A 15,587-nucleotide genomic window follows, 5' to 3' on the forward strand; every position below is an offset into this window, starting at 1 on the left:
AGGCCAGAGCCCTGCCATCCCGCGGAGCTGGTCCAGTGGCCGGCACAGTGGCTCCTCTCTGGGGACTTTGGGAGACTCTGTTCCCTGTGTTTTCCGCCAGGGCCCAGGGGCATCCGCCCCACCTGCTGGCTCCTTCCTCTGCCTTCCCAGGCAGCAGGGCCCCCTCATCTCCCCTCACACTTCTCTCTTGGCCACCGTGGGAGATGTTCTCCACTTTTAAGGACTTGTGCCATTGATGGGAATGTTACAGGATAATCCAAGTTTTTTAAATTTAATCACAAGTGAAACATCCCTTTGCCGTGGAAGGATACACATTCATAGGAGTTGGGGACTGTGTTGGAGGCTGTCACTCTGCTGACGGGACCAGGTCGTGTCACAGAGCTCTACCTGTCTGGCTCCAGCTCGCCCACATATGCAGAAGCACCTGGGGTGTGTGAGCGTGAAGAGCTGTGTGGATCGTCTGGTGCAGCTTCCAGAAGCAGGAAGCCACCACGAGCAATTTAATAATGGCTTTGCCTTACAAGTTTGTGTAGAAGGAGAATTAGTCATTTTAGGAAGACTTTAAGGAAATTATTTTGTTAAAATGCTGATTGACTTTGGATTCTGGTGGGACACACGGGCCTACCTATATAATCAAGGTATGTCCCAGAGCTCATTCCAGCTGTAAATACTCTAAACATTGCTCTCGGGAATAGTTTGCTCAACCTTCATTCAGGGTTTCACTGTTTGCAGACATGAACTTGCCAAGCAAATTCTAGTCCCTGCGCCTTCCCCCAACCTGGGTCCCCAAGTAGAGTGTGTAGGAGCCTCACATTCCCCAGCTCTCCCCGTGTGCCCGACCTCCCCGCCCTTCTAAGGCGACGTAGCTTCCCACTCCCCAAACACTCTGCACCCTCCACTACACGGCTGTGGTTTCTGGAAGGAGCTGCTGTCCATCTCTGGCGTGCTCTGTCCCCCAGCACAACCCTTGGGCTCTAGGCATCCCCTTGGCCCACTGACAGTGGCTCCCTGCTCCCCCCTGGTGCACCTGTCATGTCCTGCCTCACCCACCCTGGCGTGCCCCCCCGCCTGGAGCTTCCCTCCTGAGTCATAGCCCCTCCCAGGAAGAACGTGCACAGAGTAAGGCTTCCAGGAGGGACGGTACATGCTGAAATGGGAAGGGCAGGGGGAGGGCATGGAGGGGCCAGGCAGAGGAGTGCTGCTTCTACGGGGCCTCAGCAGCTGCCAGTGACAGCCACCGGCCTGCACCTGTTCTAAAAGCTCCTGTGTGTGGCTTGTGGTAAAGGTTGGCAGGAAGTCCCGTGAGGAAGTTAATCCAGAGGGAAGGAGGACCTGGGGATGGTGGACCCACGGCACCCACCTGCCTTCCTCATGCCTTGGGGCTGTGGCGAGCAGTCCGCAGAGGACACAGATTCTCAGCAGGGATGAGAGGAGGCAGTGAAGTGTCAGAAGTCTTCACCATGGATGTGCACTTGGCCAGAGTCTGCATTTGCTCCTTTGCTCCTTGTGACTGGGCAGGCAGCTCCGGGGACACTGTGAGGTTGCCTGAAAGCAGGATGGTCGCAGCCCATGACGGCCAGCTCAGAGCTGTGGGATCTGCTCTGAAACCCTGTGTCCTGGGCCCCTGCTGCCCTTCTCTGGGTGCAGAGAACCTAGGAAAAGTGCATGTCAGTGTGGCTGTGATGCTGAAACAGGCAGCTCTGAGGACTCAGAGAACCATTGAGGACAAGCAGGTCGGTGTCCAGCTCACCTGTGCTGTGTCCAAAAATAAGCTGTGTTCTTTAATTGCTTTTTAGCCGTTTGCTTCAATTTTATAAGTATCACCAAACTTGTAAAAGATTATGAAAATGTGTATTTGAGTGGAACACACTCTCTGTTTATTCTAAATAATAATCGCAACGGCAGGAATGGTCAACGCTAGATCCTGGTCTGGAGTCCATTTCTGTGGTGGGCAGAGCACACACTACAGGGTGGAGTCCGTGAGGCCGGATCCAGGCTCCAGTGTCCAGCCTGAGCTTGGGAAGCACGTGGGTATCTCTGAGCCCTGGTGCTCTCCTCTGAGACGGAGATGGCGCTAACTGTCCTTTCTGTGTTCAAGGACTGTGCTTGGATGTGGTCACGCAAGGCCAGGGTAGGAAGGCATGTTAGGAGTTACGGCTGACAGCACACTGCACCCTGGCGTGTGTGTGTGTCTGTGTGTACGATGTGTGTTTGGGGGGGTGCATGTGTGTGCTGCCTATGTGTGATGTGTGTATATTTTTGAGAATGCACATTTGTGAGTGTGTGCATGCATGTAGTGTGTGTATGTACATTCGTGTGGTGTGTATATGTGATGTGTGCTGGTGTGCATGTGTGTGTATGTGATGTATATGTGTGGTGTGTGTGGTTGTGTGTGTGTGGTGTGTGGTGTGTGCACCTGCAGACCATCTTGGTGGACGCTGCAGGAAACGTCCCTGACACCAGGACACACCCCCAGATTCCAGTGGAGGTGGCCCCTGTTCCACTGAGCCCAGGCTCCGGTAAGGAGGAGAACGGGTTCCCAGTGACATCGGGTCTCTGCACTCACCACAGGGCAAATCACATCCTAGGAAGGGGACTGGACACGGGGACTCAGTCCACCCTGCAAGCCCGTGAGATGTGGCCTTGTGGCCGCCCCTCCTTGTACTGCCTCAAGCCTAGGAGAGACCCGCAGCTTTGCTTCCACTGCCAAGGTTACTTTGTAAGGAAACAGTTCTGAACACGGCAACTTGGTTCACCTGTGAGCTTCCAGCCTGCAGCCTGCTCCTAGCTGCCAAGGAGTAACACACATCAGCAGTGTGGACACAGCTTCAACGTACGCCTTGGGCTTGATGTGACAACATAAAGGTTCTTCCCGTGGTCCCTTCTCCAGACACAGGAAATGAGTGTGTGAGTCTGTCTCGCAGGAACCTGAACAAGTACCATAAAGACATGGTTCACCTGTGCGTCTGAGAAATACCCAAGTGGAAACCATTTTCATTTGATCCTCCTACAAAACACCTTCCTATACGTATCATCACCATGTGATCCCTTCAGATGGAGTCAACATCTTCTTTTGGAATTTCTTTTTCATTTATTATTCATAAACTTACTTAAACTCTTTCAGTTGGAAACTCTATTAATCAAAGAAAGTGCTTCTGCTTTTGAAGTCAAAAATAGACCCGGCATATTCAGAATGCCAGGCGCCAGGCTGGGCTGAGTGGCTTCTGTTTTGAGTGCTTGTTAATTATAACCTTCCAAGATGCCACCAGACAGAATCCAGAGTTTCTGTCTGCAAAACCCCGTCAGCATCCCTGTGGCGACTCTATGCCTGGTGCATGACTCTCAGGGGAGCATCCCCCACCTGTGTGTCCCGTGGACCCAGGTCCCCTGGGATGCTTGGTCCTTGCTCTGAAAGGACTCAGTCTGTCCATTAGTGATACAGTTGACAGAGTCACACCCAACACCAGCATTTCCTGGTGGTATCACCTGTTTGTTACAAAGCAAACTGACCTCCCTTTGCTCAGTCAGATGCCCTTTAACACAAAGCACTTGTATGTCTATGAGACCTGACAATTAAGTTTGCGAACTTGCCACCATGCGCTTAGTTGGCAGCGCTACACAAACGGCTGGGTGAGGTTCCATAACTTTAGTGAGTGTCCGTGTTGCCACGTGGTGATGTCTTGTTGAGAGGTGTTCATTGTTGCGTGATTTTTGTGTGCTGTCGTGAGAATGTCAAAACCTGAATCAGAGCAATAAACACTAACTTTCTTGTTAAACTTGGCAAGCGTGGATGTGAAATCAGGGACATGTTAGTCGAAGTTTGTGGGGATAAAGCCATGAAGAAAATAGCAACGTACACATGGATGAAATGTTTTTCTGAGGGGAGAGAAAGTGTCACTGATGAAGAGAGGTCAGGGCAGCCAGTAACAAGCAGAACTGATGAAAAAATTGCAAAAAATCTTTCCAGTTGTGCATCAGAATCATTGGCTGACTGTGAGAAGTATGACGGACCAAGTAAACACAGAGAAACAGAAAAACCTTAACTGAAAATCTTGGCATGAGAAAGCTGTGGTTCTTGCATCACGACAAAGCACCAGCTTATACGGCACCGTGCGTGAGGGAGTTTTTAGCCAGTAAACAAATAACTATTAGAACAACCTCTCTACTCACCTGATCTGCAGCCCAGTGACTTTTTTCCTTTAACCCAAAGTTAAAGGAAATATTGAAAGGCAGACACTTTGATGACATTCAGTACAACAAGCGTAATACAATGACAGCTCTGATGACCATTCCAGAGAATTCCAAAATTGTGTTGAAGGGCTGACTAGGCGCTGGCCTGGTCCACAGCTTCCCGGGGGAGTTGAAGGGCTGAGTAGATGCTGGCGCTGGTGCACAGCTTCCCGGGAAGGCTTCAAAGGTGGCTGTAGTGACAACCAGCAATGACATAGGAAACACTTTTTCTAGGGTGAGTTTTCCAACTGAATTGTCAGACCTTCATATTCTAATTTTCTAAAACTTTACCTTTCTAAGTTTAAAATATAATCAAGAGACACAAAATACATATGAAAAGATGCAGTGGCCCAGTATGCTGGTGCCAAACTAAAGGACACCAAGTCTCTAGATTTCAGCTTGTCCCCAGCATTCACAAAACCAGGCTGCAGTGTCCCCTGGTGCTCAGGACGCGCCTCACCCCAGCAGGCAGGCTTCCCCGCACCGTTCCCCAGGAGGAGGACAGGTGGGTCTGTGGTCTCCTCACTATTGCCATCTAAATCCTAGACCTTCCAGCCACCCTCTGGGCCAGGCTGGTGGTCTCAGCTCCAAAGTCGTCCTTAACTGGCATTGCCAGCTTCTCCCTAGCCTGTCACCTACACCCCTGTGGGGGACCTCTGGGCCTGGGTTCCCCCCCGTTTCCCTGTGTTGGGACAACAGGGCAGGCTGGGCTCCTCAGACAGGTGGAGGGCCTGTGTCAGTTCTACATGGCGTCACAGAGCCTGTCCAAGGCCACGTGTTCTCTTGTCCATTCCTCGACTGAAGATTAATTTCTCAGTGGCATAGACACCATTGTCTCAGCATAAGGCACTGAGTTCCCACCAGCATCCCGATCTGCTCCAGGCCCCTCCTTGTCACCAAGGCCTCCCAAGCTCTTCTGGGGACAGACTTTCCCCAGCACGCTGCCTGTCACTGGGGCTTTCTGTACAGCACCCTGCTCCCAGCCCGCTGGACTCCTCCCTGCGCGTGGGCTGTGTGTGCCGCAGCCTCCTCCTGTCCTTGGCAGTTTTCTGTGCCCGGCCTTCCTGGGAGGCTCCTGTACCCCCAGTTGCAGGTGCACTGGGGCTGACCTCAGGGTGGATATTCAGGGCACTGAAGGGACGCCCAGGCAGGGCAGCTCCCTGGGGATTATAGACGTCAATAGCCAGGTAAGGATAGAATGGGCTGTTGGTGAGAAAGAACACTGGGCACTGGAGCTGAGCTCTGGGTGGAAGTTTTGTTTTAAATCTCTAAATTGAGTTTCTTCCCTGGTAGAGCTGAGTGTCCACAGTGAACTGACGACAAAGTGTGGTTGGGAAGGGTGCTCTTGGTACAAATGGGCCTGTCTATTTCCCAGAAATACACTGCTATATGGATGGGTTGTGGCTGGCAATTTATTTCTCTAAAAGCCATTATTACTTAATTTAATTAGATTAGAACTGAGCGCGCCAGTGGTAATGTTTCTATTTCTGCTTCTTGAATCATTTCAGGGCATAATCCAATCCTCCAATTAGCATTCCCATCTTGGGAGGACACAGCCGAATTAGCTCTTATTAATTGCTCCATTTTAAAGTCTCCTCTCTCCCGCCATTAACCCTCCTGTTGCCGAGGTGGCCTGAGGGGAAGACCACAACCCATGGGGCCTGAGCCTGTCTGAGAAACGCATGGTCTCTGGCGGGGGCTCCTGTTGTGCTTTGCACGGAAACCTCAAGGTCTCAAACATACATCGCACAGCAGGCACCCCCAAAACCTTCAAAACAACCTAAAAATAGACTATGTTTCCCACCATTTATTTCTCTTTGGTATAGACTCTAAACCAAGTTTATTATTATCATTACTGTTTCAAATGAATATGAGAGCAAATACAACTAGGTTACAAAGTTTGCTTTTGTAAGGTTGAAGTCCGAGTTGTAGCTGTGTCCACAGTGAGCCCTGCACCTGTGCAACGCACCTGTTGAGTAAGAACTTAATCAACTCCACCCCCATCCCACTTGAGTTTGAGTTTTTTTCTAATGTGAGCATGTAGTTGTTAATCTACTTGTTTTAATTTAACCACTTACAAAAATTAACTCGAGGTGTATACAACATTTAAATATAAGACAAAAGACTAGGGGCGGCACCCGTGGTCCAGTGAGTAGGGTGCCGACCCCATATACCGAGGGTGGTGGGTTCGAACTCGGCCCTGCCTAAACTGCAACAACAACAACAAAAATAGCTGGGCATTGGCAGGCGCTGTCATCCTAGCTACTCGGGAGGCTGAGACAAGAGAATTGCCTAAGCCCAAGAGCTAGAAGTTGCTGTGAGCTGTGATGCCACGGCACTCTACCAAGGGTGACAACATAAGACTCTGTCTCAAAAAAGAAAAAAGGAAAAAGGAAAAAAAGACACAAAACTATAAAAACTCTACAAGAGAGTGTGGGGAAAAGTCCTAATCTTATCAGCCTAGGGAAATAATTTATGAAGAAGACCCCACTAGCAATTGCAGCAAAAGAAAAATAAATAAATGGGACCTGATCAAGTTAAAATGTTTCTGCACAGCTAAAGACTCAACCAACAAAACACAGAGGAGCCCCTGGAGAATGGGAGAAGATTTGCCTGCTGGGAATCTGACCAAGGGCTGGTAACCTGAATCTACAGAGAACTCAAGCAAATCAGCAAGAAAAGAGCCAAAAACCCAATAAACCAATTGTTTTCAAAATTTGTGTGTGGCGCTCTCAAGAAGGCCATGTATTGCCTGAGTAAAGCAGGACTAAGCTGGGTTTTACCTTTTAAAATTTCACTTAAAAACAAGTTTTGCCAGAACAAGTAGAAAACTAAAGATAATGTTGACAAATTGAGTGATTCCAAGCACTGTGCCCACATTACATCTTGTAAAGCAGACATCTATGCTGAGGCTGGAATACCCAGCTGCGTCTGTCAGTTGTGCAATGCAAGAATTACGGCACGCTGGCTGCTCACTGGCTTCTAGGAAGCCACGTGCTTACTCTGCAGAGACCTTGTCAAAAAATTACCTGTTAACTGCTGTTCCCATGAACTGCACCCCAAAGGAAGCATTGAGTTCTGTACATGTTCCCAGGTCGGGGCTCTGGTGAACTGCAGGAGGCTGCACCCCTAGGGCACACGGCTCTCCTGAGCCCGGAGTGTGTGGGGCTGGGCTCGCAGATGAAGGTCATGAAAGCACATGTGTGTTGGACAGAGCGCCTCTGAGCGACTCTGAGCCTTGAGAGCTGGAAGGTCCTCTGCCCTCCCGTCTGAACACCTGTGGAAAGACTGGAAAGTTGGGAGACCTTTTCTTAACAATTTACCTTCTTGGAAGAAGCGGCACTGGTCGGACTGAGGAGCAGGCTGCAGCTCAACCTTGAGCCACCAGTGCTCTGCAGAGATCAGCCCAGGGCCTCCAGTGCTCTGCAGAGATCTCAGCCCAGACCTCCAGTGCCCTGCAGAGAGCTCAGCCTGGGGCCTCCAGTGCCCTGCAGAGACCTCAGCCAGGGCCTCCAGGGCCCTGCAGAGAGCTCAGCCTTGAGCCACCAGTGCTCTGCAGAGAGCTCAGCCCGGGCCTCCAGTGCCCTGCAGAGAGCTCAGCATAGGACTTCAGTGCCCTGCAGAGAGCTCAGCACAGGCCTCCAGTGCCCTGCAGAGAGCTCAGCCCGGGCCTCCAGTGCCCTGCAGAGAGCTCAGCATAGGACTTCAGTGCCCTGCAGAGAGCTCTGCACAGGACTTCAGTGCCCTGAAGAGAGCTCAGCACAGGCCTCCAGTGCTCTGCAGAGAGCTCAGCCTTGAGTCACCAGTGCTCTGCAGAGAGCTCAGCCCGGGCCTCCAGTGCCCTGCAGAGAGCTCAGCATAGGACTTCAGTGCCCTGCAGAGAGCTCTGCACAGGACTTCAGTGCCCTGCAGAGAGCTCAGCCCAGGGTTCCAGTGCCCTGCAGCCTCCAGAGACAACAGAGCACATTTCTGCTGTTTTATTAGTAAGACACTAAATTGTGGCAGTTTGTTAGGGCATCCCAGGAAGCTATTATAATAGGACATAGTTTAGCAGGCCGGGAAAAATGAGATACTTGAGTATTTAAAGAGGCTAGAAAGCAGCAGCGTGAATGACCCCGCGGCCTCTGGCAGTGGGCCTTTCTAAAGGAATCTGGAATGGGGAAAAATGACCAGGAATGGCTTGTGGGCCGAGGCAGCAGGAGACACCTGCAGGGCGGGTGAGCAGGGCCTGCAGCCACCTGGCACCACGAGCACCACAAGGCTGGGTTCTTAGGGACTCTTACGAGTTCAGTTCCGCTCCTCTGTTTCTGGACAGGTGCTGCTTTGGCCATCTTCTTACCTTTCATCATTTTCAGTTAAACCAGCATGATGAAATGATGGTGTTCACATGCGGGCATCCTAATCTCTAATCCCTCCCTGGGACAGGCCCCATGTCCTCTTGTCTGTCCTCACAGACTGCCTGTCCTCCTTGTAGTCTGGCACACGTACACTTTCACTTTCCACCTCTCTGAAATCCAGACAGATGTTGCACCAACTCATCTCCACTCCCACCCCTGGCCATGTGCTTGCGCCCCTCTGCTCCATCCCTGTGAATAGCCTGGTCACTGCGCCTGCTCTTGTCCCTGATGTTAGCAGTGTGTTCCCTGCACAGTCCTGTCTGCTGTGGACTCACAAAACCACAAGGCTCCTGGGGCTCACGACCCCAGGACAAAAATAAGAAAGACCTCTCGGCATACCAGCCAGTCAGCACAGCCCACCTGGACATAGCCAAGGTCCACCTGGGGACGCAAACCGACCACAGCCTCACCTGGGCCAGGTGAGTCCCACTTGCAGAGATGACCCTCGACCTCTGGTCCTACTCTGAGCTGCTCATTCCGATGTGGTTCTCCCACGTTCTAACGTCTTGTCCTGTTTATTTCACGCAGCTCTTGCTTTTACCTTCGTGGATGAACAAAATCAACTCCTTGGCTTCTTGATTAATTCTGGTCCTTCATTTAGACACTTTGTGCATGTTCTCAGTAAAGCTGAAAGGCTGATCTTTATGCTTTTGTTTGGTCTCAGAGTGTGAACTTTTTAATATATTTGAAAATGAACTTTAATATGCTGGTTAATACCATTTTTTAAAGCACAGTCTAATGTAGCTCACAAGCTGTTGTCCCGTGAAAAGCTGTTTGAATCTTTATGGTCACTTTTCTGTCTCTGGGGTACATTTAGTTTTCTAGGGTGAAGTTCAAAGTTCAAGCTGAGGCATTGACAGGGCAACTATGCCACGCCAGGGCCCTGGAGTGATCAGGCTCACTGTGGAGGGATCAGCAGCGGGCAGCCTGGAGGGCCCCGCTGGAGGCAGTTCTCATACGCTCCAGAGACTCAACTCTCCATGGGTCCCAGTCGGTGGGGAATAGGGGGCAGGGGAGTTGGGCATCACGGGGTGCTAAGGGAAGTGCACACAGAGTCCACCCCACTGGGGCCCCCTTGGCCCACCCTGTGCCTGGCTGGGGGGCTGGCGAGTACACTACTTGTCCCCAGGAGGGGTCTACAGGAGATCCTTGAGAGTGGCACTTATTATCACTGGAGACAAGAGGCAGGCAAAATGGAAAAGGATTGTGCCAAAAACTTCCCAAGCTGATCAAGAGATGTGAACTTGCATATTGAAGAAGTTGAAGAAAGTTGAAACAAGAGTAGATCCAAAGAATTTCACACTAAGACTCATTAGAATTTAATCTCTCAAAACTAAAGAAAAAGAAAATATCCTGACCAAAACCAGAGAAAAATAATATAGCACCTGCAGAGGAAAAACATCTAAATCACAACAGATTTCTTGTTGGAAACCACAGAGGCAGAAGGACGTGTTCCAATACATTCCTAAGTGCTGGAAGAAAATCAATGGGTGCTAAGATTCTTATGTCCACTGAAAACATCTTTGAAGAATAAAAAACAATCTTTCAAGACGTTTTCTGATGAAGGAAAATTAAGGTAATTTGTCATTAGCAGATCTATCCAAAAAGAATAAAGAAAGTTCTCTGGACAGAAAGAGAATGGTGAAGGAAGGCACTCAGGACCTCAGGAAGAGAGGAAAGAGCTGAGCAGAGGCGTGAACGGGTGCGACAGACTGTCCTTGCCCTACTGAATTTCCTGTTATATTGTACAGTGGAGGCAAAAATTTGACCACTGTCTGGTGTCATGTTAAATGTGAATGGAGAAAATATTTAAAATATTATATGTGCTACCCATGGGGGAGGGAAATGGGGTGTGTCAGGGAGGGAGGGAGGCTTCTGTGCTTCACTGGAGCTGATCAAGTGACCCAACTGGGTGTGTAAATGCAGCATTAGAGTACCACTAAAAAGCTATACAAAGGGACTCCAAAACTCTGCAGATAAATAAAACTAACACGATAAAGCACGTTAAAGTCACTTAGAGTTGGGTAGATGAAAAACAAACCGAGACACAGCAGAAAAGACAGCAAAAAATAAAGCGGCAGCAGCCTGAAGGCCTAAGATATAATTACATTAAATGGAAATGGTATAAATACAGCGAGTAAGAGACAGAGACTGGCAGAGTGGATGAACAAATGTGACCCAACTACATGGTATCTGTAAGAAACTCTCTCCAAATGTAACAATATAGACGGTTTGAATGTAAAAAAAGTAGAAAGAGATATACTATACAATGCTGGTGAAAGGGGAGCAGAGAGGCTGGCTGGTCAGATGAGGTTGGCTTCAGAGCAAGGGAGGTCACTGGGTGAAAAAGGAGCCTTCAGGGTGCTAAGAGTCAACCCGCCAGAATGACTCAGTGGCCTTAAACTTGTATTTAACAAAGAGTAGAGCTGGGGGATATGTGAAAAGAAAATGAGGATTGAAGGAGACAAAGTTACAATTATAGCTGCAGACCTCAGTGCTGCCTCTCAACAACCAATAGACGACTACGAGATCAGCAAAGAGGGTGAATAATAAACAGCATCACTGCCAGGCTCTGAGGAGCACGTGCTGGACACAGAGGACAGCAAATTACAGGGACTGAAAGCACACAAAGGAAGCTCTCCAACCACAGTGGAAACAAGTTTGAAATCAGTCACAGAAAGGTAGCGGGATTCTCCAAACACTTAGAAACAGCACATTTCTAAGTAACCAATGTGTCCAAGATGAAGTTTCAAAGCAAGTCAGAAAATAATGACAATGTGGAAATGAAGCTCCAAGGACCAGGCTTATGAGACGGCTCGGTCAGGGCCGAGTGGGACGCTGTGCTCTGGCAGCCCACAGACGTCAGAGGAGAGGAAAGTCCAGCGTCAAACCTCAGTTGCTACACAAGAAACCAGAAAAAAGAAGAGTGAAATAAAAACAAAGCAGGAGCAGGAATTAGTAAAATTGAAAACAGGAAAACAGTAGGGAACATCAATGAAACAAAGAGCTGGGTCTTTGAAAACAGCATTAAATTTGACAAATGGTTAGAAAGACTGACAAAGGAAAGAGAGAAAAAGAGAGGGAAGATGCAAACGAGGCAGGTGTCACAGGACGCCGCCGAGCCCGGCAGGGTGACACAGAAACTCAGTGAGCTTCTCCACACCCGTGAGCCTGCCGACCCCCAGCCTGCCAGGGCTCGTCAGTGTGAGATTCAAATAGCCTCACTGCTTCTCAGAAGACAGAATCTATAATTTAAAAACTTCCAAGGGTAGAAATCTTTAGCCCAGATGGTTTCACTGGAAAATTCTACCAAACATTTAAAAAAGAATTAATTGCAGTTTTTCATGGGTCTTCCATTGCCGGGGGAGGGGGGTGTGGGGGTGGGGCGGAAGAAATGAAACACTCCTTCAGTTTTTGAAGACAGCATTTCCCTGGTATCAAAAGCAGACAGAGACAGCACGGGACAGAAACTACAGGCCAATATTCCCCAGGAATATAGACCAAAATCTTTAATGAAATGCGAGGCGCCCTAAGCCAGCTAGGTGCACCTGGCCGACATTTCCCATGTACCGGACTCCAGCCCCTTGTCTATGTGGCTCACTTTACTATTTTAAGAGCATTTTTCTCGCTGAAAATGAGCGAGGTGGGGGTAGGTTTGCTGTCACTGCTGGAGTTTCGACATCTTGACTTCCCAGTGTTCAGAGCACAGGCGGAAATTTGTGTTTATTACTGATATGCTCAGTTGTTTTTTTTGTTTTTAACTCCTCGGGTTAATCTGTGCTTTAGTTTTTTGGTGGTTTCCTTAAAAATTGATTGTTCTTTGCTAGTGATCTTCATTTATTTTGTTCTGCAAGCTGAGCTTCAAAGCCATTTCTCTAACTTCCACTAATAAGACCTCTTTTGTATTTTTATACAAAAAGATCCAAAAACTCATTTCAAATTTTATTCAGTTGTAGAAGGAGATCCTGACTCATTAACTTTATTCAAAAAGCTCCACTGTGTGCCCAGGGCTGTGGAGCTGTGGCCGATAGTTGGACTCTGGACAGTGTGCTGGAGAGGGAATACAGTGATACAGGACTGCCCCCCCCACCCCCGTCCATGCCTGGATGTGCATGTAACTCGCTCTGTGATTTTATCAAGAGATAAAATGCTGTCCCCTCCTGTAGCCTCAGTGTCTCAGACGATTCCATGTGACCATGGATAGATGTTCTCCCCTCAGTGACATGGAAATAATTTAAATTATTAATTCTCTGAAAATCTGTTGAGCAACCTACATTTGTATCTTTTAAACAAACCTCTGCACATAAATAAGCACGACTCAGACCCTCGGCTGCATGAACTGGGCCTAAAGGCAAACCTTTCACACAGGAGCTGGGATGCAGGTGCTGATGTGAGTTTCCTCTAAAATATTAAGAAGGAAAGGGATCCATGTAAAAAGAGCCTGGAAATGGTTACTTCATCTGTTGGCTACATTGAAAGAATTATGTTTAAAAATTTTCTATATTGACTTTTTGTAGCAAAAATGTTTTGTAGGAAACATTTTTTAGAATATTTTCCCCAGGTTCTGAAAAAGAAAGTGATGAGATGTGCTGTGTGTCTGAAAGGCTGATGGGTTAATTATGAAAATAATTTTCTTAGCCAGAGGCTCCTCAGACTGATGCCTCTCCTCCCTCGTCCGGTTAGAGACAGGCAGGTGCACAGCGTCACCCACACGGCCTTCTAGAGTAACCTTCCCCGGCTCCCCAGGGTCACAGGGGAGTAACACCTGCTTCCTGCTGCATCAGCTGATAGACCATAAGATGCCAGTTTGTTGGCAGAAAAATAGCAATTCCCCTTGAAATTCTTTTGTTTCACACGTTATAATCACTAGATTTAATCTCTAAACACCCAGTAGCTTTCAGATGTTAGCTGTGAGAACACTGCTCTCAGGGACTCTCAAGTATAATCATGATCCTTCCATGCTCTGGGCAAGTTCAGAGAGGGGGACATGGAAGTTGCAGGACTGTGTCACCCAGCTGTGGACTGAGGTCCACCCTACCCTCCATCATTAGGGTAGGGTACTGTCTTCAAAAACTGACCCCAGTGGACCGTGGAGCGTTCAGTGAGCACCTGCTGTGCGTGATGCTGGCCCAGACCCTGGACAGGCCTACAGGCTGTGCGAGGCCCCAGTGAGCAAACTCCAGGAGGCGGGAAGCACCAAGTCCAGCTCGGGTGTGGGTGGCGGCCTCATCAGGCAGACCAGGACAGGTGCCAGACATTCCCTGGTGCTCCTGCAGCTCCCAGGGGAAAGGACTGAGGCAGAACAGAGATAAGGTATGAAACGTCGGAGAATCTTCCTAATCACGTAGTGGGCTAGGGTGGGTGTCACGGTACCGTGTGGGCAGCTATAAGGTGCAGCCCATTGTGGGCTGAGAACATCTCCCTCTTGCCTTCACCAGGGTCAGATGACTGAGACAGGGGCAGATACAGAAAAAGAGGGACAGAGTTGGAGAGACAGGACAGAAAGAGATACAGAAACAGAATGAAGGAGAGAGAGCCAGACAGGGACAGGAGGAGAGTTAGACAGACGGACAGAGGGACGTGGCAGAGAGACGGGGCAGGGAGAGTGGTCAGGAGAGTGTCCACCTCACACAGAGCCCCGTCCTCACCTGTGAAGCCATCACAGAACCTGGGGGGTGTGCCTGCACCGTCCTGGCACACTCAGCACGCCTAGGCGGCCTGGTTTTATTTTCCCAACTCAGATGGATGGCTTTGATTCTCTTCTAAAGGGGAAATTTTTACCAGCAGATTAATTATAGAGGTTGTTAAAAATAACTTCTACCAAGTCTCCAGGGTTCCTATTTTCTCATTCATGCTTTTTGCCCAGAATGATGTGAAAACCTTTATAACACAAACCTCCACCTTTACCCACGTAGCCAGGCCACGCAGCCTCGAGGGCCCGAGACAGCAGGTGTCTCCTCAGAAGGCCGTGTACATACACGGCCCTGCATACAGCCACCCTGCACAGGCCCCTCGCTCACCTCCGTCAGACCCCCTCACTGTGCTCCTGCTCTCTGGGATGTTACAGTTTTTGCTTTTGTTTATCTGCTTTCTTAGTGGTGTCACTACTGGGGTTTCCTGCCCTTCAGTGTTGTTTTACATTTTCCTGCTTTTTAGAATGTTTCCCACAAAAAAGTCACGTCTAGGCTCTGCAGTCACATGTTCGTGAGGCTGGTGCTTCTTGATCTGACTTGTGTGAGCAAAAGATAAAGGGGCTCGCCGCACAGTCGGCCAGCAGCCTAGTGAGCGGGTGTATTCTCAAAGACACCTGGGAGAGCAGAGGCGCCTGGGCTGTGATGAGTTTAGCTAGAGTGATAAGACATCTGCAGACACACCTGTAAGTCTACAAAGTTGGAAACATTTGCCTGAGACGAAAAGCAGGAAAGCTTCTACGTGGAAACGTTTCTACAGGTCTCTCGCAACCACAGGTCTTCCGGTCTGGGTCCACGTAGTTTACATGTTAGGACTTTTTAAAACAAATTGTGTTTGAGCAAAGGGGGGTATTACTATTGCTAATATCTAGTGACTGTAAGCAGCATCATTAAAGGATGCTTTCTCAAAACGAATGCTTTCTTCTAGTCCAAAACGTATATGTGCAGCTGGCAAGGAGAAGCACTGTGCTTCACAGTGGATTTCACACTGGGATTCACCTGTTTCGACAGTGAGACCAAGGTAAGATGTCGTCACCATGGGACGTTGCTCTGGCCGCACGTGCTGATCACACCTCACAGCCCTTGTCATTGGCAGATGTCCCACAGAAGGCACCCAGCACTGGGGGACCATGGGAGGGGGGCAAACTGTCCCTTTTGGAGCTTGTTTGGCAGCTCCAGGGTGGGGAGGGAAGTGCAGCCTGCCCGGGGAGGCCCCCCAACACCAGCACAGCAGAGAGGGACGTCACTTGTGGCCCCAGCCTGGCACACA

General features: G+C 49.3%; 1 protein-coding gene across 1 annotated transcript in view; it reads left to right on the forward strand.

The window, feature by feature from the left end:
• SNTG2 (syntrophin gamma 2) overlaps positions 1-15,587 on the forward strand; it is a 234,370-nt gene that overhangs the window by 190,052 nt on the left and 28,731 nt on the right. Inside the window, exon 15 of the mRNA XM_053588494.1 lies at positions 15,246-15,338. Within this exon, the coding sequence (XP_053444469.1) occupies positions 15,246-15,338 (93 nt within the window). The remainder of the gene's footprint in view (positions 1-15,245; positions 15,339-15,587) is intronic.

Source organism: Nycticebus coucang, chromosome 4, assembly GCF_027406575.1.
Source record: "Nycticebus coucang isolate mNycCou1 chromosome 4, mNycCou1.pri, whole genome shotgun sequence".
In the NCBI taxonomy this organism is placed as follows: Eukaryota; Metazoa; Chordata; class Mammalia; order Primates; family Lorisidae; genus Nycticebus; species Nycticebus coucang.